At 43.6% G+C, this 24,672-nt stretch overlaps 1 protein-coding gene across 1 annotated transcript in view; it reads left to right on the top strand.

The window, feature by feature from the left end:
- The window catches only part of LOC149435838 (interferon-induced very large GTPase 1-like), a 52,122-nt gene that overhangs the window by 5,607 nt on the left and 21,843 nt on the right, over window positions 1-24,672 (top strand). The window contains exons 2-3 of the mRNA XM_089662370.1: window positions 10,216-10,326; window positions 22,701-22,811. Coding sequence (XP_089518496.1) covers window positions 10,216-10,326; window positions 22,701-22,811 — 222 coding nt within the window. The remainder of the gene's footprint in view (window positions 1-10,215; window positions 10,327-22,700; window positions 22,812-24,672) is intronic.

Genomic DNA, 24,672 nt, shown 5'->3' with positions numbered 1-24,672 from the left:
AAGCCTCACACATGTCAATCGGTTTGTTTAAAATCTGCTCTTGTTTTAATTTTGCTTGCTTATTTAGACTCCAATGCATTTTTCTGACAAACCTGCTGACCAATGTATGTGTAGGGGATTTGTAGAGGTGGGAGGGGATTTGTAGAGGTGGGAGGGTTTTTTTTTCACATGCTTTGTTTTCTTTATATTTTGATGTGTAGACTTTTTTTGTGAATGGATCTTCATACTAAGTGATTGTGTAAGTAAATCTTATGTGCATGAAAATGTTACTTGATTCATCTTCCCCTTTGTTTCCTGCTATAACCTGAGCACGCACAGTTCACTAGAAGTATCTTTAGATTGTAAGCTCTGATGAGCAGGAGTGTTTTATTTTTGCCACATCAATCCTATTTTTGTGACTCACCAAGATATTGACTGTACCTACTTGTTCCTGCTGACCAAATAAATGAAGATATATTTGATTAATAAATGTTGGACTGTTGTTTTTGTGTTTATTTTATGTTCAATCATATGACCAACCTTAATAGTTACTTTGTATACTTACAAGCTACATTTGAGTAGATTATATAAGAGTGTGAATATGCAAGTGGGTGCAAACTGGCTTTTTCAAAAACAAAACAAAAAAAAAGAACCAGTTTGCACCACAATATTATGTACCACTGAATACGTCACATTCACTGTGCAGCCAGCTACAGGTGTTCTACAATTCGATTTACAGTTATAAAATAGTCCACACTGTGTTGATTTTTGGCCTTTGGATACCAATATATATTAGCCAAGGTTAAACAAATCACTAAGTAACACACATTCACGAAAGCTATCATAGCCGCGCATAAAAATGCGCGATAGGGTACAAAATTCGCATACAAATAAGCGACAAACAGGTGTACCCCATGGCGCACGAGCGGCTGTCCTCCCAGAAGTCCGTCATCACGTGCGCGCGCACCCGGAAGTGGTTGTGGGGAGTGTCAGTGGATGAGGAGTGGTTGGCGGTTTGCTGTGTTATTTTGAGAACTTTATTGGCATTTGGACATGGCGAGAGCACAGTTCTCAACTGAGGAGATGATCCTTATATGTACAGTAAGTATGGCCATTGCAAATATGTTAACATGTGAGGGACAGGTAATTGCAATTTTGTGGGTGGGGCCTAGCAGAATCTCACTTGGTGCACATGCTACTTATCTGTACATTAGCTCCTGGGTATTGATGGGTCAATGATATTAACCACTTGCCTACTGGGTACTCCTACCCCCTTCCTGTCCTGGCCAATTTTTATCTTTCTGCACTGTTACCCTTTGAATGACAATTGTGCGGTCATGCCACATTGTACCCATCTTAAATTTAGATAATTTTTTTCACACAAATAGAGCTTTCTTTGGGTGGTATTGACTTGCTGCTGTGTGTTTTACTTTTTGCTCGATAAACAACAAAATAGCTCATAATGAATAAAAGTCTGTTTATATTATAACATTTGGTAAACCGGTAATTTAGCAACACTGATGTGCGTTGATGAGGCAGCACTGGTGGGTGGCACTGCTGGCCACAGGTGCGTGGAACTGTTGGGTGGCACTGGTGGGCACTGATCATCGGGGCCGACCCCTGCTCTGTTAACTGCTGGTGCTTGGCAGTACTTTCCAAACATTCTGACAGCGTGAGGAAAGTGCAGCCAATGCAAATGCATTTCCCAGTGATCAGCGTGTCATTGGACATGGCTGATCACATGGTAAAAAGCCGCTGTGATTGGCTTTTACTATATGACATGATCAGCTGTGTCCTTAGGACACAGCAATCACGGAGAGCGCGTTCTGCCAGGATGTCATATGACGCCCTCCCAGAGCTGCCTGGATGCAGTGTAGCGTTATTCGGCTATCTGCGGTCACCAAATAGGTAACCAGCTAGGCCTTCATGGCTAATCTTTGAATATCTGGACATGTATACTGCGTATAATGCATTACATTCTACAATGTGTTGGTGTACATGGTATTACAGTGTGCAATGCGTTGCTCTATCCTGCATGATAGTGTACAGTGCATCACAGTCTACAAAGTGTTGGTGTACACGGTATCAGTGTGCAATGCGTTGCTCCATCCTGCATGACAGTGTACAGTGCATTAGTCTACAATGTGTGGGTGTACACGGTATTACAGTGTGCAATGCGTAGCTCTATCCTGCATGACAGTGTACAGTGCATTACAGTCTACAATGTGTGGGTGTACACGGTATTACATTGTACAGTGCATTACAGTCTACAATGTGTGGGTGTACACGGTATTACATTGTACAGTGCATTACAGTCTACAATGTGTGGGTGTACACGGTATCACAGTGTGCAATGCGTTGCTCCATCCTGCATGACAGTGTACAGTGTATTACAGTCTACAATGTGTGGGTGTACACGGTATTACTTTGTACAGTGTATTATAGTGTGCAATGCGTTGTACACTGCAGTCTGCACTAAAGCATTTTACACTCATGCACTGTACACACTAACGCATTTGACATTTCTAGTGTGCAATGCGTTAGTGTGCAATGCCTTGGACAGTACAATGCATTTGCAGTATTGGTGTATGTTTATTAAGCACAGATAATTCATCTGATTTTAGTTATCAAGGAGAAGTCTTCTCTGTCCCCCTATTATGAGGTGGAGGACAATTGTTTTCCGAAGAAGAGAGGAGACATTTTTTCAAGGAGATCTGTATAGATTTCCAGAGATCTGTGTAGATGGTTGAGGGGCTGCATGTGATCTCCGGAGATAATTGTGATTAACGATCACCTGAGTTAAACCAGTGAATGAAAAGTGTCAAAAAACATGGATTGAAAATAATCTGCAGTGACCACTGTGCTTTGTCAAGCCACATATTGGCACATTCTGGTGTCACAAAGATGCGATGTGAAATTTGCAGTGTTTTCTGTGCAAGCGCTGCACCGCATCACAACCGCAACCCCTTCATGCCACCTGCTGCGGCTTTCTAGGTGAAGTTACCAACACACCAATATTGGTACACAAAGCGTATTGCGATTTGCCAGATTGGATGGCATGCCTATTCACACCCATACCCTGAAAAAGGGTCCTGCACATTTTTGGCCCGGATGCGGTGCAATTTGAGGTGTGCAAAATGTTTGTCTCTAATTGCAACGCACACAAATTGCATGTGATTTGCCCAGGAGTGCGGTGTTAGACCACAATGCATGTATGTGAAGCCAGAATAAAAGGATGTGGATTTTGTCTACTTTTACTTGCGCATGTTAACATTATGGAAGTGCATTTTTCTTCTGTTTAACATGCTATAGAAATGCAACATGCATTTGGATGGAGTGTTTTTGTATGTGCATTTTGGAAGTATTCTAAACACACATTGACCCTAGGGCCACACCATATCTTATGCAGGCATTAGATAGGTCGAAAATCGGCCGATTTTCGGATCGTTAGTGGGCTATTTGTTCGGCCATTTTTCGGTATTTTGGCAGATTTTTTTTTTCGGTAAAGTTGGAAAAAAAAACTGCTGAATTTGCCGATCGGCCAATTTTCGCGGCAATGATTGGCAAATCGACTGATTTTTTACTGATAAAAAATCTGCACATGAGCAGTGACCTGCAAGAGGAAGACAAAAAGAAGAAAAAGAAGAAGAGGATGAAGAAGAAGAAGAGGATGATGATGATGATGAAGAAGAAGAAGAAGGAGGATGATGATGATGAAGAAGAAGAAGAAGAGGATGATGATGATGATGATGAAGAAGAAGAAGAGGATGATGATGAAGAAGCAGAAGAGGATGATGATGAAGAAGAAGAAGAAGAAGAAGAGGATGATGATGAAGAAGAAGAGGATGATGATGAAGAAGAAGAAGAAGAAGAAGAGGAAGAAGAAGGATGAAAAATTAGAGGAATTCCAGTATGGCAAAAAGTGTCCCTGCAGAGAGCTCCGCTATTTCTTTGACAGTTCTTTGACATTTACAGCGGTTGCAACATTGTATCTATTTGTTTCCGAATAAAAACATCTGTATCCTAAATGGATACAAATACATTGTTGCAACCGCTATAAATGTCAAAGAAATAGCGGAGCTCTCTGCAGGGACACTTTTTGCTGGCTGTAGACGGGATGAAAATCGGCCGATTTTTTTTACCATTGCTGGTAACATCGGCCACTTGAACAACCGATTTTTCATTTTTTAAAAGAAAAATCGGCCGTTTTTCTCCCCGTCTATGGCCTGCATAAGCATTAGTGTGCCTGGGGGAGGGGGGGGCCTTTGGCCTTTCCAAACACAGTAGATGCTCCAAGAATGTTTCCTTGAACTCTTGAAATGGTTAAAAAGGAAAGACACTCTAGATAGCCTGCACTGAGAATTGACTGTCATGATGACGTGTCAATGATTATTTGCTCTCATTTTTCAGGAGTGGTACTGCTTGCGGTTGAAGCTGGTAGAAATCCACCTTCACGTCCTCCACTCACCTTCACTCGTGGCCAGTGGATATTTTGTGGCCGCAGGCAAGAACTGGCATCGAGGACCTGCATAATGACCCTGGCATGCCAGAGGTGGTTTGGACGCAGCACAGCAATTTGACCATCCCTTTCCTCTATGTTGGTTTTAGGGTGCAGAATTGCTTCTCGTTGGTGAACGGACTGTCGCCGGATATCAGAGTCCCCATATTTTCAAGATATGTTTTAGCCATGTTGGCTTATTTTTATGTTATTTTCCAAGTGTGTCGCACCTAACCGCACAGTAGTGTGGTGCCATGCGTATTTGTGGCTGTGAATGGGGCTGTTTTTAATAGACGTGTATAGGTGCAACAACGTTTTCATCATGGTACCTGCGCACATCTACATAGGGCATTGCATTTCTTTGCTGTGCTGGAAAATGTGTGTTCTTGCATGCGTTTCTGCACCACCAATGGTGTGAACAAGTCCTAAGGGCTGGTTCACACTATAGAAACAGTCTAGATGTGTTCCTGATGGGTTTTTTTCATGCCCTTTTGGCATGCATGTTTAGTGTGTTCCAGTACATTTTGGATGCGTTTTGGACATGTTTACATTGCATTTTTGTATCCCTTCCACTTATTTTTTTCTATTTTCTTTGTATTCAATTTAGTTAGGGACATGTGCGTTTTAGTACATTCAAGGACGTTTCAATGTGTTCCAGTACAGTTCTGTGCAGAAACAATGCAGCGTGGTCAGCTTTGTTTACAGCACCTGCAATGCACTGAAAATGCAAGCGCTGATGTGAACTATGACATTGACAACCACATAACCTTCTTTCTGTGCGTTTGTGATGCCGAAAAAGCAACTGAAACACATGTAGTATGAACTGGCCCTAAAGGTTATTAGAGGTCAGGGAACGGGACTGACCAGGAATTGTGAATTCAATCAGACTAGTAGTGAGATACAATCAGCAATCGTATAATAATGTGAGATCTGAGCTGTAGCTGATAGAAAATGAGACACATTCACTTGATCAGTAAATAGATAGTTAAAGAGTGGGGCGGTGATCCATAGATTTGCATATGGGACAGGTGATGACGGGGTGGGGGAGGGGGTCAAGTTGTATAAGGAGACAGATTTAAAAGAGAAAAATGTTACAATGAAATATACACAGCATGAAACTTGCACATTTCCTAACTGGCAGAAGAACAGTACATAGGTAACATTCATCCACTTTCTAGTCATTAGGCAAAATCATAATTGATTGATCAATATTCCTGGCACTGACTCAACCCAGAAAATTGATCTCCATTTTTTAGGATGTAGCCATGACTGGGATTAGAACCCATGACCCAAGTGCTGTAAGTTCTGAGCTCTAACCACTAAACCACTGTGGGAGACACAGTTTGAGCTATAATGTAGAATAGTTACATTGTTTAAAAATGATAGAGCGAGCGCTGGTCACTGATATAAACTAGTAAAATGGTATTACACAAGATAAATATAACCACGAACAGTAGTGCATGAACTCGTGAAAGGTCATCCACCCCTGTGACAGTGTACTACACCATTGAGCACCTTTCTGGCTCCTGTGGCTGAGCTAATTCCTCCCCAGGACCATTTGGGCACCCACCCTGATGGATGGATGGAGCTGGATGACTAACCCATAACTGCCAGCATACCGCTGCACCCCCAGATGTGTGATGTGTATAACCCATGCACATTAATACTTTTGTTCTGGTGAGTGTAGACCAGTCCCAAGGGTGGTTTACCTTTCACGAGTTCATGTACTACTGTCCGTCACGGAGAGACCACACGTGCCATTCATAGGCACTCTCTGAGTTGGTACTCTCACACGAAGGACATTCCATTATTCAGGAATGATTCTATGAACTTATTTTAGCACCATTTACAATATTACATCATTGTTGCAATTCTTTGCACTTTTTGGTTTTTACATGCGTTCATTATTGATCGCATTTATAGCGCTGCACTTGTCTTTACCATAGAATAGTTACGTGACTAAAGAGAATGAAGATATATAATTATATTGGGAAATTAGAAGTTATAAATTATAAATTATTTGAGATATAAGTGTGAAAATGTTTAACATTTGAATACAGAATGTATGACATTAATTAGTAAATGCATTAGTTTCCTGATCATTTTGGAGACACAGCAAAAAAAAAGAAAGAAGAAAATAGAAAATTCTAATACAGGTGTACTATTTATTACATTCTAAGGATTCTCTTTTGCCATCATAAAAACGCCAATATTAATAAAGCCTGTGCTTGTGCGCCATCTAGCGAACATATCCGGTATTGCACCTAAAAATGTGCCAGACAGGATACCACATTTAGTAATAGCAAAGTAGTCAGTAGACGCTCGTTAATGAGCTTGCTAGACGCTGCTCAGACGACTGATTGATTGACCGGAGTCTGCCTGAATGGTCAGACTCTGCTGATAGACTCACATCTTAGTGAATCAGGGCCTATATCTTTTATCTCTTTCTTGCATGAGACATACGAGGAATACAAAGGCAGAGGATTAAGGAGTGGATCAAAGAAGAGAGTATCCCTCACAGCCCTGCAGTCACACAGGTTTACAACATCACTGCAAAGATCTTATCTTCACACCGAAGGAGAGTATATCTGTCTAGGCTGGACATCCACTTGCACAGTTACACTTGGGACAATATTGCTGTTTTTCCACAGTAGACTTTTTTATTTTTATTTTAATTTATTATCATTTTCTAATTATTTTTCAAATTATTAAATTTTTATATTATATCATGAATTTTTCTGAGGTTTACAAATGGAAGATTTGCACATTGATATGAGGATTGCATATATAGTGATCTGCTAATATGATATGATTGTATCAATTTTTCACATGTTTTAATCTTATTTATTTAATTAGTCATGTTACATCAATTATTTTCACTTCTATTAATTTATAAGCACCTTGCACCTTTTTTGATGACACCTTTTGATGATATTAGAGCGCGGTAATTATTCAAATATTTTGTTGATAAACGCACATTACATGAGAGTGGGCTTATTACCCAGCGACCTAATACTCAAAATTTTATATTATACCTTGGTGGCTCACAAGTTAATTTGTTTGTATATTTCAAAGCATGTTTATTTTAGATTTGAATTTTGGAGATGAAAAGCGAGACGGGACAGTTTTCTAGTAAGGTATATCACTTTTACCATGCTTTAAAAGTTGTGTATTCCAAACTTCCCAGCTGGGGAGCAGCATGAGGAAACTTAATATGTTGGTCATTTTTAATGATGATGCTCTCCAATAAAACTAAAAAAAAATTGGCCAACATAGTTTTTACCTATCGCAGAAAATGAAACAATTTCTTCGTCCACAAAAGAAGCTTTGTAAAAATTAGGTTACAGGTACAAATAGAGATTAACCACCATAACCCAACATGAATATTCTTGTAAAGAAAAGAATTGACCCTGGACTAAAAGAAATGCACATATTGTGCTATCATCACACATCTGCAAAAATAAAATCCAACTAATAAAACCCTTCAAAGCACAAAATGGTCCCTTTTAAACAAAAATCACAGCATTGAAATAGTTCCTAAAAAATGTGATGTGTCACATTTGGAATATTTGGTGGCCTACAGCAGTGAAAAGAGAAGCCTGATATGCAGCAAAAAAAAAGAAAAGGAGGATTAAACAATTCCACAAATATGTAATAAGCAACATCTGCAGCATAGCTGCTACTGATCCAACTGGTTTATTTTAACAAATGTCAGCCAGTCAAAAGCATCTATGGACAGATGCAGTCATTTGTCTGCACAAAGCTCCCTGCAGCAATGTATGTTCATAGAGCAACCTGGCTGCAGCATAGCCCAAGAGTTCAATTGCATAATAGTCAAGTCAATGACGAGGGTAATCGGATCAAAGGCTCTCTACATCCACTCTAGCCCTCACATAATCATCCATCATGTAATGCAACCACTGCTGATATGTGCTGGCAGCAGACAGCTCTGAATGCTGAGACCTGAAAAATGTTTTAAAAGGCATCATTGAAGCAGCCATCCCCATTGCTGCTCCTCCTTTCACCAAGATTAACCTCTGGAAACGAGTGGTACAGGTTCCCCTGCAGTGCATCTTCCAGATGTTTCATCCTCTGCAAGGGCAGTATGTGCTCTGCACCCTTCCCCTTGTAACATGGATTCTACAAATCCTAGGTTCCTTTTGCAGGCTCTGGATCATGACTGAGTCCATGTTCTCCAAATTACGGAATGAGGAGGAACATGAGTCTTCTTGGTCACAGAGGATGACATTGACCAGAGATACTATACCTTCCCCCAGCCACATATTACTTCCAGGGCTTGTGAGGCATGAAACCCACCCCTAGAAGACTGCCCCATATCATCTTCAAGCTCAATACTACCTTGGCAACCATACATGTCCTGTGCTTGCTGTGGCCTCACATGGATGGTGTCTGGATATAGCAGACCCTGATATGCAAGGAAGTCCTCCTCTTTCTTTTGCCATGCTGTGTATTCACCAGGAGCACAACATGCACAGTGTCTTCCCAAATGGTGACAATACAGTGCAGCAACCACTGGTGTGGGAATAAAAGCCCAGATCCTCTGAGCCTGAACTTTTGCCATATTCGCACAGGTACTCAATGATGGCCCCCTACAGCATGTGCAGCTACGGCAGCAGGATCAAAGTTAAGTTCCACCTGGTGAGCATATCACATTCAGGTGCTTCATGCTGAATTTCACCCAATTGAGCACTGGCTGGGTGGGACCACCTGAAATGGCTACAAACTCTTCTGACCTGCTCCAGAAGATATTGTAAATCAGGGGGTACTTATGCAGGAACTAATGTACCTCCAAGCTGAGCACATGATGGACACCATCATTCCCGGCATAAGCTGATGTGGGATTAACCAGCCTGCTCTTATAGAGATAAAAGAACATTTGCCCAGTGTGGCTCCTGTCCCTCATGAATGCATAAGGAGGACTGTTGGATCAGAGGATGTCTCAGCAGAAGAGAGCATGAATTAAAAACTTCAATAGCATGTTCATGAGGGGGGGAGGGGTGAAGCCACCATGGAAGGTAAATACAAGCAGACTAAACTTAGACTTCAATCACCATTTTTTGTACTATTTAAATATGAAGCAAATGTTATTCACTGCTATGAAACTACCATTCTGGCATATGAATGGGAAATGGCTGCATAAACTTTTTTTAAAGTGATTGTAAAGGCTGCATTCATTTTTTTTTTAAATAACAAACATGTCTATATTTACCTGCTGTGTTCAGTGTATTTGCATAAAACAGCCCGGGCCCTCTTCTTCTTGGGTCCCCCACCAGTGCTCCTGGCCCCTCCCTCCTGTTGAGTGCCCCCACAGCAAGCAGCTTGCTATGGGGGCACCCAAGCAGGCTTGATGTCCATTGACACACAGAGCTGCGGCTAAGCACCACCCCCTCTTCATTGGCTCACTGGCTGTGATTGACAGCAGTGGGAGCCAATGGCTCCTGTTGCTGTCTCACCCAATGAGGAGAGAGAGTCCTGGGATAGCCGAGACTCCAGTGCACATCGCTGGATCTAGTGGGGGCTTAGGTGAGTATTAGGGAGGGCTGGGGAGGATGTTGCACAGATAAGGATTTTTACCTTCATGCATAGAATATATGAAGTTTAAAAAACAGCTACCTTTACAACCACTTAAATGCATGCAATTTCTTTATGACAAAGTCACTTGAAATAGATATTATTCTGAGTCTGCAATAAGAAGATGTTGTTTCTTTTCTTTTCAGATGTAGAATTGTATCTTTACCCAACACAGGACAGGAATAATGGTCAAAATAAATTCAAAGATCAGTATCAGCTCGTCACATCACAGGAGGAAATCATCGAATCTGGGAGAGGTACCATCTGCAGATTCCTTTCTTATTTCTTTGTTTAATACTGTATGTATTTCTAAACCAAATCTAATGATACTAGCTCACATCCTGGTCTCCCGGCCATTTTATTTAAGAAGACGATCGCATTTTTCAGTTCAAAAAGAAAAGTCCACGGTGCCAAGAGTAGCATGTAGATTGAATTTCAACCAAACAAAATCCACCTTGTACTTGTCTGAGTTCAGCTACAGGCCTTTTTATTGGTTGTTAATCGTGATGAGCCAAACTGCCCTGGGTTCGGCTCAAGCAGGGTTCAGTGAACTTTAAAGAAGTTCAGATGCTGAACCTGAACCCCCAGTGAACTCAATAGAGCCAAATCTGTCAAATTAAAATGTCCATTTTCTGGGCTAATAGGAAAGTAATGTCAAAAAATCATGGGGTGTGGACACTGCCCTGGGGAACATGTACCACTGGAAAAAAAAAAATGTATTCGGTCATTAACAGTGTTTTTTTTTAAATGTTTAAAGTGACAAGTTGAAAACATCTAATTCTTTTAACTACTTGCCATCCAGAGGATTCCCCCCCTTCCTGACCAGACCATTTTTCCATTTTTTGCAATTTTTTACGATAAGGCACTGCGATACTTTAACTGACAATTGCGCGGTCATGCAATGCTGCACCCAAATGACATTTATGTTCTTTTTTTTTCTAAAAATAAAGCTTTCTTTCCATGGTATTTGATCGCCTGTGCATTTTTAATTTTTTGCTCTATAAAGAAAAAAATACAGACAAATTTTAGGAGAAAACTATATTTTTGACTTTTTGCTATTAAACATGTCCAGTAAAAAATGTAACACATCAAATTTCGTCATAAATTTAGGCCAAAATGTATTCTGCTCCGTGTCTTTGCTAAAAAGAAAATCCCAATACGTGTAAATTAATTGGTTTACGTGACAGTTATAGCGTTTACAAATGGCGGTATAGATACTGGGATTTTTTTCTTCTTACTAGTAATGGCGGCGATCAGCAACTTTTAGCAGGACTGCGAGATTTCAGCGGACATTCTGACACTGGTGGGGGGGGGGGGGGGGGGACTGACTTGCTGTCACTGACATCCCCAGTGACACTAATACAGTGATCAGTGCTAATAAAAAGCCCTGACACTGTACTAATGGCACTGGGCAGGAAGGGGTTAACATGAGGGGTGATCAAAGGGTTTACTCTGTGCTGTTTCACTGTGTAAGCACATTGCTTTGTATTGCATTGCTATGTAGAGCAATACAAAGCAGCATGCTGGAGCTGACAGGGGAGAGATCTGTATTGTTTACATACAGACCTCTCCCTCGTTAGCGATACTTGGTGATCGCGGGGTGCCAATAACCTGGAAATGCAAAATTATGTATACATACGTGATTTTGTGCAGCCTTGCCGCCCTGTAGCAGTACTTCTGCTATAGGGTGGTGGGGAAGCAGTTAAATAACATATCTGGGAGGTGTCCTAATCCTGTCAGTGAAGGGGCGCAAGCAACGCTGACATTTTCAAAGGAAATGCTTAAAATTGCCACCAAATTTTATTTCGTTGAAAGCTTCTGATGCTCACACGTCCATTGTAGGTGCTTTAGGCTGTGGACATGGGTCAGCATGGGTACCATGACCCGTCTGCGGGTACACAGCCCCATACACAACAAACTGTGATGCTCTGTGTTCTGACTCCTTTCTTCCGGAACCAGCATTAACTTTTTTCAGCAATTTGAGCTCTAGTAGCTCTTATATTGGATCGGACTAAAAGGGCCAGCCACCCACATGCATCAGTGAGCCTTGGCCACCCATGACCCTGTCACTAGTTTTCCTTCCTTGGGCCACTTTTGGTCGGTCCTGACCACTGCGGGACTGGGAACATCCAGCTAGAGCTGCAGTATTGGAGTTGCTCTGACCCAGTCTTCTAGCCATTACAATTTGGCCCTTGTCGAAGTTGCTTGAATCCTTACACTTGCCCATTTTTTCTGCTTTCAACACATCAACGTCAGGGACAATATTGACACTATACATTGACAGGCCATATGGAAGAAAAATCTATTTGAAATGCTACAATTTTGGCCATATTCAATATATTTAAAAAATAAATTATATATACCGTATTTTTCGCTCCATAAGACGCACCTAGGTTTTAGAGGCAGAAAACAGGAAAAAAAAATTCTGAACTAATGGACTGCAGACATAGTACAGGAGACGACCAGAGACTGCGGACAGCACAGGGATGACCAGAGACTGCGGACAGCAAAGGGATGACCAGAGACTGCGGACAGCACAGGGGATGACCAGAGACTGCGGACAGCACAGGAGATGACCAGAGACTGCGGACAGCACAGGAGATGACCAGAGACTGCGGACATAGTACAGGAGATGACCAGAGACTGCGGACATAGTACAGGAGATGACCAGAGACTGCGGACATAGTACAGGAGATGACCAGAGACTGCGGACATAGTACAGGAGATGACCAGAGACTGCGGACATAGTACAGGAGATGACCAGAGACTGCGGACATAGTACAGGAGATGACCAGAGACTGCGGACATAGTACAGGAGATGACCAGAGACTGCGGACATAGTACAGGAGATGACCAGAGACTGCGGACATAGTACAGGAGATGACCAGAGACTGCGGACAAAGTACAGGAGATGACCAGAGACTGCGGACATAGTACAGGAGATGACCAGAGACTGCGGACATAGTACAGGAGATGACCAGAGACTGCGGACAAAGTACAGGAGATGACCAGAGACTGCGGACATAGTACAGGAGATGACCAGAGACTGCGGACATAGTACAGGAGATGACCAGAGACTGCGGACATAGTACAGGAGATGACCAGAGACTGCGGACATAGTACAGGAGATGACCAGAGACTGCGGACATAGTACAGGAGATGACCAGAGACTGCGGACAGCACAGGGATGACCAGAGACTGCGGACAGTACAGGAGATGACTGCTGACCTTTGGGGAGGGGGGGGAGCGGGTACCTGAATTTGACAGGTACCCGCTCTTACTTCCGCGGAGTTGTTGTTCTTTGATCTTACCTGTTCCTCTATTCAGCCGCGCGCTGTCTTCCCGGCTTCTGTAGTGTCAGCGCTCGGCATGACAGCCGGGTGCCCAGTGCTCATGAGTGAGAAGTGCTGCGCTTTGTGATTGGTCCGGCGGCTTCTGGGATCTGTCATGTGTCCCAGGTACCGCCTTACCATTCACAAAAAGCACCGCTTCTTGCGCATGCGCACTTGGCACCCGGCTGTCAAGCCCAGCGCCCACACTACACAGAAGCCGGGAAGACAGCGCGCCGCTGGATAGAGGAACAGGTAAGGTCAAAGAACAACTCCGCGGAAGTAAGAGCGGGTACCTGTCAAATTCAGGTACCCGCTCCCCACCTCCCCAAAGGTCAGCAGTCATCTCCATAAGGTCCCACTGCAGAGCTGAGCGGCCGGCCCGGTATTCTGACACGGCGGCGGTGGAAATACCGGACAGGCCGCTCCATATTCGCTCCATAAGACGCACTGACATTTTCCCCCCTTTTTTGGGGGGGAAAAAGTACGTCTTATGGAGTGAAAAATATGGTATATATATATAGATAGATAGATAGATAGATAGATATACACACACACACTGCTTGTTGAAATTAATTTATAATACAAAATATATGAGCACTGTGATATAAAGGGGACTGCACTGTAAAGGGGCACTGTACTGATTACAATGCCCCTTTACAGTGCAGTCCCCTTTTTATCATAGTGCCCCTTTACATTACAGTGCCCCTAGAGATAATCACAGTGCCCCCTATATATTCAAAGAGATGGCCCAATCCAACAAAGAGACATCCCCATATAGCAAAGAGACAGCCCAATCCAGCAAACAGGCATCCCCATATAGCAAAGAGACAGCCCAATCCAGCAAACAGGCATCCCCATATAGCAAAGAGACATCCCAACTAGCAATGAGCCTGTCAAGCAATGAGACAGCTCATCCAGCAAAGAGACATCGTGTCCAGCAAAGAAACAAACTGCCCATCCAGCAAAGAGACAGCCCATCAAGAAAAGAGACAGCCCGTTCAGCAAAGAGACAGCCCATCCAGCAAATAGACAGCCCATTCGGCAGAGAGACAGCCCCATCCAGCAAAGAGACATCCCCATCCAACAAAGAGGCAGCCTGTCCCGCAAAGAGACAGCTCACCCAGCAAAGAGACAGCCCACCCAGCAAAGAGACAGCCCACCCAGCAAAGAGACAGCCCACCCAGCAAAGAGACAGCCCACCCAGCAAAGAGACAGCCCACCCAGCAAAGAGACAGCTCACCCAGCAAAGAGACAGACCATCCAGAAAAGAGACAGCCCATCCAGCAAAAAGACAGCCCCATCCAGCAATGAGACAGCCCATTCAGCAAAGAGCTCATAGTTTAATCTAGGGAGTTTCTGACCCCATATGAAGTTAGTGCAAGCTCTTCTGTAAGCAGTAAATAAGGATTTTGGCAATTTAGATGGGATTGCTAGCATTGTATATAAAATGCAGGGGAGAATGTTCATTTTAATAATGGCTGCTCTTCCAAACCATGAATAGAGACCTCTAGGCCAGGACTGCAGATCGTGTTGAATATCTCGTAGGATAGGTATGCAATTCAATGCATGGAGTTCTGATATTCGTATTGGGAGTTTTATCCCTAGACACATGATGGATTCTGATTGCCATACAAATGGGTAGCATAGTTTACAAACATCTACTTCTTTTTTGGGTAGGGATATATTGAGGGCATATGATTTAGAAAAATGTATTTGCAAATTGGAGATGGTGTTGTAGTAGGCAAAGTCTTTCAATAGGTTTGGGATGGTGAACTGGGGTTCTGTTAAGAATAGTAGCATATCATCAGCGAATGCTGCAATCTTGTATGTTTATCCTGAGACTTGGATGCCTATGATGTTGGCATTGGATCTAAGCCATCTCAAAAAAAGGCTCTAGAGTGATAACAAAGAGAAGCAGGGATAGAGGGTATTCTTGTCTGGTGCCATCTGATATGGAGAAGGCATCCGACAGCCGGTCATTAATTCGAACTCGTGCTGTCTGCTTGGAATAAAGTGCTAGGATATAGCTTGGCATGGTGTTGTTCATGCTGAAAGCTTCCAAAGTTGCTTACATGTAATCCCAAACCACTCTGTCAAATGCCTTCTCTGCATCCTGGGACAGGCAAAAACCTTGTTGTTTAGAGGAGATTAGCCAGTGGTGTATGTTTAGGGCTTTCAGTGTGTTCTCTTGGGCATGAAGTCAACTTGGTCCATGGAGATAGGAGAGAACAGAAATGGAAGCAAGCAATTGGACAGTATTTTCACATAGAGCTTAAAGTCCATATTTAGGAGTGAGATAGGCCTGTAGTTAGGAAATAAAGTGGGGTCTTTACCATCTTTTGGATTACGAAGATATGAGCTTGTAAGGAATTTTGTAAGCTTTGGGAGCCCAAGATATTAAAAGCCGTGAGGAATTGCCCACTTTGTTATTCTGCGAATAATTAAAAAATTTTTGTTTTATCTACAGTATAATTGTCTGCTATCAATGACGCCCTTAATTCATTTCTACAATTATTACGTTGAGGGCAGCAAGCAGTGCATGTTTCAGAACATACTTACTGGTTTCACCAAGTCCATTCCCATTGGACTCCATTGTATCTTTGGAAACGTATTATGAGTAAATATAGGTGTCTTATTTTCTGCAAAGTGAGATTCTTGAATGCAAATGATATCACTGTCCACCTTCAGAGCATCAGACCATAAAGCCTTTCTATTGTAGGAGCTATTAAACCCTTTCACATTCAAAGATATAAATTTGAGTCCCATAAATAGGCAAAACCCAATTGCAAAAATGACGCCTTCCAATGATAGATGTTAGCCATAACTGACCAATGAGACTATCAATGAGCCGGTTAGGAAGTTGTGGGATATGATGATCCTTGTAGTATACACAATGGGTAAATGTGATCATACTTTTAGAATAACATAAGACTGGTAGAAAAAAAAAAAAGTGTAGCAACTCTTGTGTACATTTAACCATGTACTTGTGATCAGGGGAAAATAACGTTTCAACCAATCACCCAGACATTTCCTCTGAACCTGAGGTGATTGAACTGGTGTGAACTGATAACTTTGTATCAGAACAAAAAGAAATATACAAACAATAAATCAAAACTCTATAACTTCCCACAGAAAAGTCAAACTTTCACCCTTGAAAGTGAAAAATGACAAACCTTTTCAATAATCTACATACACCCTCTCCCACAGTCTCATACTGCTAACATAATGTCCATAATACAGTCCAAAATTCAAAATTGGAGATCCAAAATATTAAACAAACATAAAAAATAATAAAAAATATATTAATGACTATGGAAATTATAAAAATTATAGTCCACGCTCTCCAATCTTCCAGCTGTGTAAATGTCCAAATCTTCCCTTCAATCCAAAAGCACCTCAAAGAAAATAAACTAGATATAGTGCATTATCTTTAATAAAATAAAAATTATAAGTGATGTCATGCAACCACACTGGTGATATAGAAATACTAATAAATAGACATCATACATGTGAAGTGAAAGTCAACACACCACTTCACTAGTGGTCCTGTGAAACAACCACTGCAATACGTGAAATATCACAAAAACCACAATAAGTGATCAGTGAAAATTGTGCCAAAAATAAAGTGCCACCACTCTGCTTATGGGATAATATACAATTACCCTCTTGCTGCTTTCAAAGCATTCTGAAATTCCATCTGGTATAAGGGAATTTCAGAATGCTTTGAAAGCAGCAAGAGGGTAATTGTATATTATCCCATAAGCAGAGTGGTGGCACTTTATTTTTGGCACAATTTTCACTGATCACTTATTGTGGTTTTTGTGATATTTCACGTATTGCAGTGGTTGTTTCACAGGACCACTAGTGAAGTGGTGTGTTGACTTTCACTTCACATGTATGATGTCTATTTATTAGTATTTCTATATCACCAGTGTGGTTGCATGACATCACTTATCATTTTTATTTTATTAAAGATAATGCACTATATCTAGTTTATTTTCTTTGAGGTGCTTTTGGATTGAAGGGAAGATTTGGACATTTACACAGCTGGAAGATTGGAGAGCGTGGACTATAATTTTTATAATTTCCATAGTCATTTATATATTTTTTATTATTTTTTATGTTTGTTTAATATTTTGGATCTCCAATTTTGAATTTTGGACTGTATTATGGACATTATGTTAGCAGTATGAGACTGCGGGAGAGGGTGTATGTAGATTATTGAAAAGGTTTATGTCAAATATACAAACAGTTTTGCATAAAGGGAGATTCTTCTTGAGATAGAAAATGACTTCATCCATGGCTTTTTTGCCATTGTTGGGGAATTTTTTCCGACATGGCTTTTTCCAGAGGACTGTCATGATTGTTGGGTAATAGGCCCCATAATTTAAGAATTTTTAGGCCATCTTCCATACTGGAGATTGAGTAGGAGGTATCGTTCTTCTCCACCAATAACTTTGTAGGGAAGCCCCATTTGTAAATTATATTGCGATTGTGGAGGATTTTGGTTATTGAGTTCAAGTTCTTCCGAGGCAAAATGGTTGCTTGTGAAAGATCAGAATAAAGTAGAATGCCTGCCTATGGGTCAGGAAGTGGTGAATGATGCCGTGAATATTGCATCAACTGATCTTTTACATGAAAGAAATATATTTTTGTAATTACATCCCTGGCAATTTTTCAGGTATATGTGACGGCCTAGGCAGCCTATGTGCTCTATCAATCGCCAATTCTTGTTGTGGATCTAATGCTTTCACATTTTCAAGAATTTCCCTGAATTTCACATTATTGTGTCTTGACCTATCCTTAAGGTCTGACACTTTGAGTTTTTTTATTTCTTCCTCCAAGTCAGAATGGGCATCCACTAAATCATTAAGTGCCTCTGGGAAATCACACATTTTGCTTTCAATATGGTCCACTCTTTCTCCCAATCAGGGGCGGACTGACCATTTGGAAACTCTGGCACTGCCCGAGGGCCCGGGGTCAGTAGGGGGCCCCATGAGATGCCCCTGATACCTTTTTCATAGGCTTTTTTGAGTTTGCGCAAGGACACAGGGGCCCCATGATCCCCTATTGCCCGGGGGCCCCATGAGTTGTCAGTCCGCCCCTGCTCCCAATGCATCAATTTCTATTTTAGATTGTTGCATACGTTTCAATATATCCTCTTGCAGTGCTCCTCTCAATGATACTAACATCTCTTTAAAGCGGAGTTCCAGCCGCTTAATTTTTTGTTTTCTAAAGGCACCCAAGTGAGAGTGGCAGCTTAGGCAATGCAAGTTGAGATCACCTGTACTTGTAATGCTTTGCTTTCCTCATAAAAAACAAATTTACTTACTGCACCCTCATATTGTGAACGCTGTCATCTTAAGCGTGGGCACCTGAAGCTCGTTCAGACATTCTTCTGGGAAATTATGAAGCTGGCTACCCAGCATGCACTTCCTGTTTTCGCACCTGCGCAGTGTGAGGAAGGAGCGATCTCGCACCTGCGCAGTGTGAAGAAGGAGCGATCTCGCACCTGAGCAGTGTGAAGAAGGAGCGATCTCGCACCTGAGCAGTGTGAAGAAGGAGCGATCTCGCACCTGAGCAGTGTGAAGAAGGAGCGATCTCGCACCTGAGCAGTGTGAAGAAGGAGCGATCTCGCACCTGCGCAGTGTGAAGAAGGAGCGATCTCGCACCTGCGCAGTGTGAAGAAGGAGCGATCTCGCACCTGAGCAGTGTGAAGAAGGAGCGATCTCGCACCTGAGCAGTGTGAAGAAGGAGCGATCTCGCACCTGCGCAGTGTGAAGAAGGAGCGATCTCGCACCTGCGCAGTGTGAAGAAGGAGCGATCTCGCACCTGCGCAGTGTGAAGAAGGAGCGATCTCGCACCTGCGCAGTGTGAAGAAGGAGCGATCTCGCACCTGCGCAGTGTGAAGAAGGAGCGATCTCGCACCTGAGCAGTGTGAAGAAGGAGCGATCTCGCACCTGCGCAGTGTGAAGAAGGAGCGATCTCGCACCTGAGCAGTGTGAAGAAGGAGCGATCTCGCACCTGCGCAGTGTGAAGAAGGAGCGATGTCGCACCTGAGCAGTGTGAAGAAGGAGCGATGTCGCACCTGAGCAGTGTGAAGAAGGAGCGATCTCGCACCTGAGCAGTGTGAAGAAGGAGCGATGTCGCACCTGCGCAGTGTGAAGAAGGAGCGATGTCGCACCTGAACAGTGTGAAGAAGGAGCGATCTCGCACCTGCGCAGTGTGAAGAAGGAGCGATCTCGCACCTGAGCAGTGTGAAGAAGGAGCGATCTCGCACCTGCGCAGTCTGAAGAAGGAGCGATCTCGCACCTGAGCAGTGTGAAGAAGGAGCGATCTCGCACCTGAGCAGTGTGAAGAAGGAGCGATCTCGCACCTGCGCAGTCTGAAGAAGGAGCGATCTCGCACCTGCGCAGTGTGAAGAAGGAGCGATCTCGCACCTGCGCAGTGTGAAGAAGGAGCGATCTCGCACCTGAGCAGTGTGAAGAAGGAGCGATCTCGCACCTGCGCAGTGTGAAGAAGGAGCGATCTCGCACCTGAGCAGTGTGAAGAAGGAGCGATCTCGCACCTGAGCAGTGTGAAGAAGGAGCGATCTCGCACCTGCGCAGTGTGAAGAAGGAGCGATCTCGCACCTGAGCAGTGTGAAGAAGGAGCGATCTCGCACCTGAGCAGTGTGAAGAAGGAGCGATCTCGCACCTGCGCAGTGTGAAGAAGGAGCGATCTCGCACCTGCGCAGTGTGAAGAAGGAGCGATCTCGCACCTGCGCAGTGTGAAGAAGGAGCGATCTCGCACCTGAGCAGTGTGAAGAAGGAGCGATCTCGCACCTGAGCAGTGTGAAGAAGGAGCGATCTCGCACCTGCGCAGTGTGAAGAAGGAGCGATCTCGCACCTGCGCAGTGTGAAGAAGGAGCGATCTCGCACCTGCGCAGTGTGAAGAAGGAGCGATCTCGCACCTGCGCAGTGTGAAGAAGGAGCGATCTCGCACCTGAGCAGTGTGAAGAAGGAGCGATCTCGCACCTGAGCAGTGTGAAGAAGGAGCGATCTCGCACCTGAGCAGTGTGAAGAAGGAGCGATCTCGCACCTGAGCAGTGTGAAGAAGGAGCGATCTCGCACCTGAGCAGTGTGAAGAAGGAGCGATCTCGCACCTGAGCAGTGTGAAGAAGGAGCGATCTCGCACCTGAGCAGTGTGAAGAAGGAGCGATCTCGCACCTGAGCAGTGTGAAGAAGGAGCGATCTCGCACCTGAGCAGTGTGAAGAAGGAGCGATCTCGCACCTGCGCAGTCTGAAGAAGGAGCGATGTCGCACCTGAGCAGTGTGAAGAAGGAGCGATGTCGCACCTGAGCAGTGTGAAGAAGGAGCGATCTCGCACCTGCGCAGTCTGAAGAAGGCGCGATCTCGCACCTGCGCAGTGTGAAGGAGCGATCTCGCACCTGCGCAGTGTGAAGAAGGAGCGATCTCGCACCTGAGCAGTGTGAAGGAGCGATCTCGCACCTGCGCAGTGTGAAGAAGGAGCGATCTCGCACCTGCGCAGTGTGAAGAAGGAGCGATCTCGCACCTGCGCAGTGTGAAGAAGGAGCGATCTCGCACCTGCGCAGTGTGAAGAAGGAGCGATCTCGCACCTGCGCAGTGTGAAGAAGGAGCGAATTCGCACCTGAGCAGTGTGAAGAAGGAGCGAATTCGCACATGAGCAGTGTGAAGAAGGAGCGATCTCGCACATGAGCAGTGTGAAGAAGGAGCGATCTCGCACCTGCGCAGTGTGTAGAAGGAGCGATCTCGCACCTGAGCAGTGTGAAGAAGGAGCGATCTCGCACCTGAGCAGTGTGAAGAAGGAGCGATCTCGCACCTGAGCAGTGTGAAGAAATCCCTGCGATCGTGTCACTTCCGGTCTCATAATAATGCAAGATTTTGGTATCGGGCATTCCCTAGGACTGCTGCAATAGATGACGCCGATATCCCAGAAGCCCTAGGGAATGTCTGATGATGTAATCGCCTAGGCGGCAGGGACCGGATGTGGAGACAGAAATTACCAATAAAAGTTATTTAGGAAAACAAATCTACATATATATTGCCAAAACGGACTGTGAAGAGGGAGACCATTGTCTTTCAAGGGAGTAAATAAAAAAGCTGGAACTCCGCTTTAACTCTGCTTGACAGCCTGTATAACTTTACCCCCCCCCCCCCCGTGTGTGCAGCTCTTCATATTCCCCCCCCCCCCCCCAGCAGGCCGTGCAGCTTTTGGTGCTGTAGTGTTAGGAGGATCCGGCGCCATCTTTCTTTGTCGTTGTCCCCACTGGGCTATTAAACTCTCCCCATTTGCAGGGACTGTCTCTGCTCTTCCTCTTCCCCATGTTCTCCACCGCTTCTCCTACTCTTCTGGATCCGATCTAAGTCCTCAGGGCTGCTGTGAGTTGCTGTGTGCCGCTATAAGGAACCCTCTGTCCCAGAGCTCAGCTAGTGTGCGGTCATGCTCCTCTGTTCCCGGCCATGCCCCCCCCCCCCCCCGCCATTCTGTTTTATTCTATTATTCTCCAAATTTGAATTTCGGAAGGCAGCTCTATTCTATTCTATTATAATCTATTTTTTAATATTCTACTCTCTTATTTTCTATTCTCTTCTATTCTTTTTTTCTATTTTTTTTATTTTCCAGTATATTTTCTTATTTTCTATTCTATTCAATTATGTTTTAATATATTCTTTTCTATTCTATTCCTTTCTATTCTTTTCTATTCCCTTATTTTTTTATCCTTTTTGGTTCTGTTTTACTCTGTTTCCTATTCTATTACTTTATTTTCTATACCATTTTTATGCAATTCTTTTCTTTTCTCTTCTACTCTATCTATTCTTTTCTATTCTATTCTATTTTATTCTATTCTTTTCAAAATTGAATTTTGGAAGACGACTATATTCTTTCTATTTTTTTCCATTCTACTTAAATCTATAAAATTTTTGCTTCTTTCATTTTCTATTATATTTCTTTATTTTCTATTCTATTCAATTATGTTTTAATATTTTATTTTCTATTCCTTTCTATTTTTTCTTTTCTATTCTATTCCCTTATTTTTTATCCTTTTCGGTTCTGTTTTGCTCTGTTCTTTCCTATTCTATTCTGTTACTTTATTTTCTATACAATTATTTTATCTTCCACTCTACTCTATCTATTCTTTTCTATTCTATTCTGTTTTATTCTATTCTTTTCAAAATTGAATTTTGGAAGACGGCTATATTCTATATATTATAGTCACTTTAAATAGATATTATACTGAGTCTGCAATAAGAAGATGTTGTTTGTTTTCTTTTCAGATGTAGAATTGTATCTTTACCCAACACAGGACAGGAATAATGGTCACAATAAATCCAAAGATCAGTATGAGCTCGTCACATCACAGGAGGAAATCATCGAATCTGGGAGAGGTACCATCTGCAGATTCCTTTCTTATTTCTTTGTTTAACCCCTCCCCCTCCAGGAGATCCCCCCCCCCCCCCCTTCCTGACCGGGCCATTTTTTGTGATACGGTGCTGCATTACTTTAACTTACAATTGCGCGGTCATGCAGCACTGCACCCAAATTAAATGTACAGGTGAAACTCAAAAAATGAGAATATCGTACAAAAGTTGATTTATTTCAGTGCAGCAACTTAAAACGTGAAACTAATATATGAGACTCATTCCATGCAAAGCAAGATAGTTCAAGCCGTGATTTGTCATCAATGTGATGATTATGGCTTACAGCTCATGAAAACCCCAAATCCACAATCTCAGAAAATGAGAATATTGTGAAAAAGTGCAATAATCTCGGCTCAAAGTGTCCCACTCTAATCAGATAATTCAGCCATAACACCTGCAAAGGGTTCCTGAGCCTTTAAATGGTCTCTCAGTCTGGTTCAGTAGGAATCACAATCATGGGAAAGACTGCTGACCTGACACCATCACTGACACCCTCCATAAGGAGGGAAAGCCTCAAAAGGTAATTGCTAAAGAAGTTGGATGTTCCCAAAGTGCTGTATCAAAGCACATTAATAGAAAGTTATGTGGAAGGGAAAAGTTTGGGAGACAAAGGTGCACAAGCAGCAGGGATGACCACAGGCTGGAGAGGATTGTCAGGAAAAGGGCCGTTCAAAAGTGTTGGGGACTTTCACAAGGAGTGGACTGAGGCTGGAGTCAGTGCATCAAGAGCCACCACACACAGACGGATCCTGGACATGGGCTTCAAATGTCATCAAGCCGCTCCTGAACAACAAACAACGTCAGAAGCGTCTCACCTGGACTAAAGAAAAACAGACCTGGTCTGTTGCTCAGTGGTCCAAAGTCCTCTTTTCTGATGAGAGCAACTTTTGCATCTCATTTGGAAACCAAGGACCCCGAGAATGGAGGAAGAATGGAGAGGCCCAAGGACCCCGAGTATGGAGGAAGAATGGAGAGGCCCAAGGACCCCGAGTATGGAGGAAGAATGGAGAGGCCCAAGGACCCCGAGTATGGAGGAAGAATGGAGAGGCCCAAGGACCCCGAGTATGGAGGAAGAATGGAGAGGCCCAAGGACCCCGAGTATGGAGGAAGAATGGAGAGGCCCAAGGACCCCGAGTATGGAGGAAGAATGGAGAGACCCAAGGACCCCGAGTATGGAGGAAGAATGGAGAGGCCCAAGGGTCCAGAGTATGGAGGAAGAATGGAGAGGCCCAAGGACCCCGAGTATGGAGGAAGAATGGAGAGGCCCAAGGACCCCGAGTATGGAGGAAGCATGGAGAGGCCCAAGGACCCCGAGTATGGAGGAAGAATGGAGAGGCCCAAGGACCCCGAGTATGGAGGAAGAATGGAGAGGCCCAAGGACCCCGAGTATGGAGGAAGAATGGAGAGACCCAAGGACCCCGAGTATGGAGGAAGAATGGAGAGGCCCAAGGGTCCAGAGTATGGAGGAAGAATGGAGAGGCCCAAGGACCCCGAGTATGGAGGAAGAATGGAGAGGCCCAAGGACCCCGAGTATGGAGGAAGAATGGAGAGGCCCAAGGACCCCGAGTATGGAGGAAGCATGGAGAGGCCCAAGGACCCCGAGTATGGAGGAAGAATGGAGAGGCACACACTGCAAGATGCTTGAAGTCCAGTGTGAAGTTTCCACAGTCTGTGTTGATTTGGGGAGCCATGTCATCTGCTGGTGTTGGTCCACTGTGCTTCATTAAGTCCAGGGTCAACGCAGCCGTCTACCAGATTTTGGAGCACTTCATGCTTCCTTCCACAGACGAGCTTTATGGGGATGCTGACTTCATTTCCCAGCAGGACT

This window comes from Staurois parvus, unplaced genomic scaffold (genome assembly GCF_062004578.1).
Source record: "Staurois parvus isolate SC_StPar_1 unplaced genomic scaffold, SC_StPar_1.0 ptg001462l, whole genome shotgun sequence".
NCBI classification, from domain to species: Eukaryota; Metazoa; Chordata; class Amphibia; order Anura; family Ranidae; genus Staurois; species Staurois parvus.
Note: the sequence above shows the minus strand (reverse complement) of the source record. Positions and strands in the feature narration are given on the sequence as shown.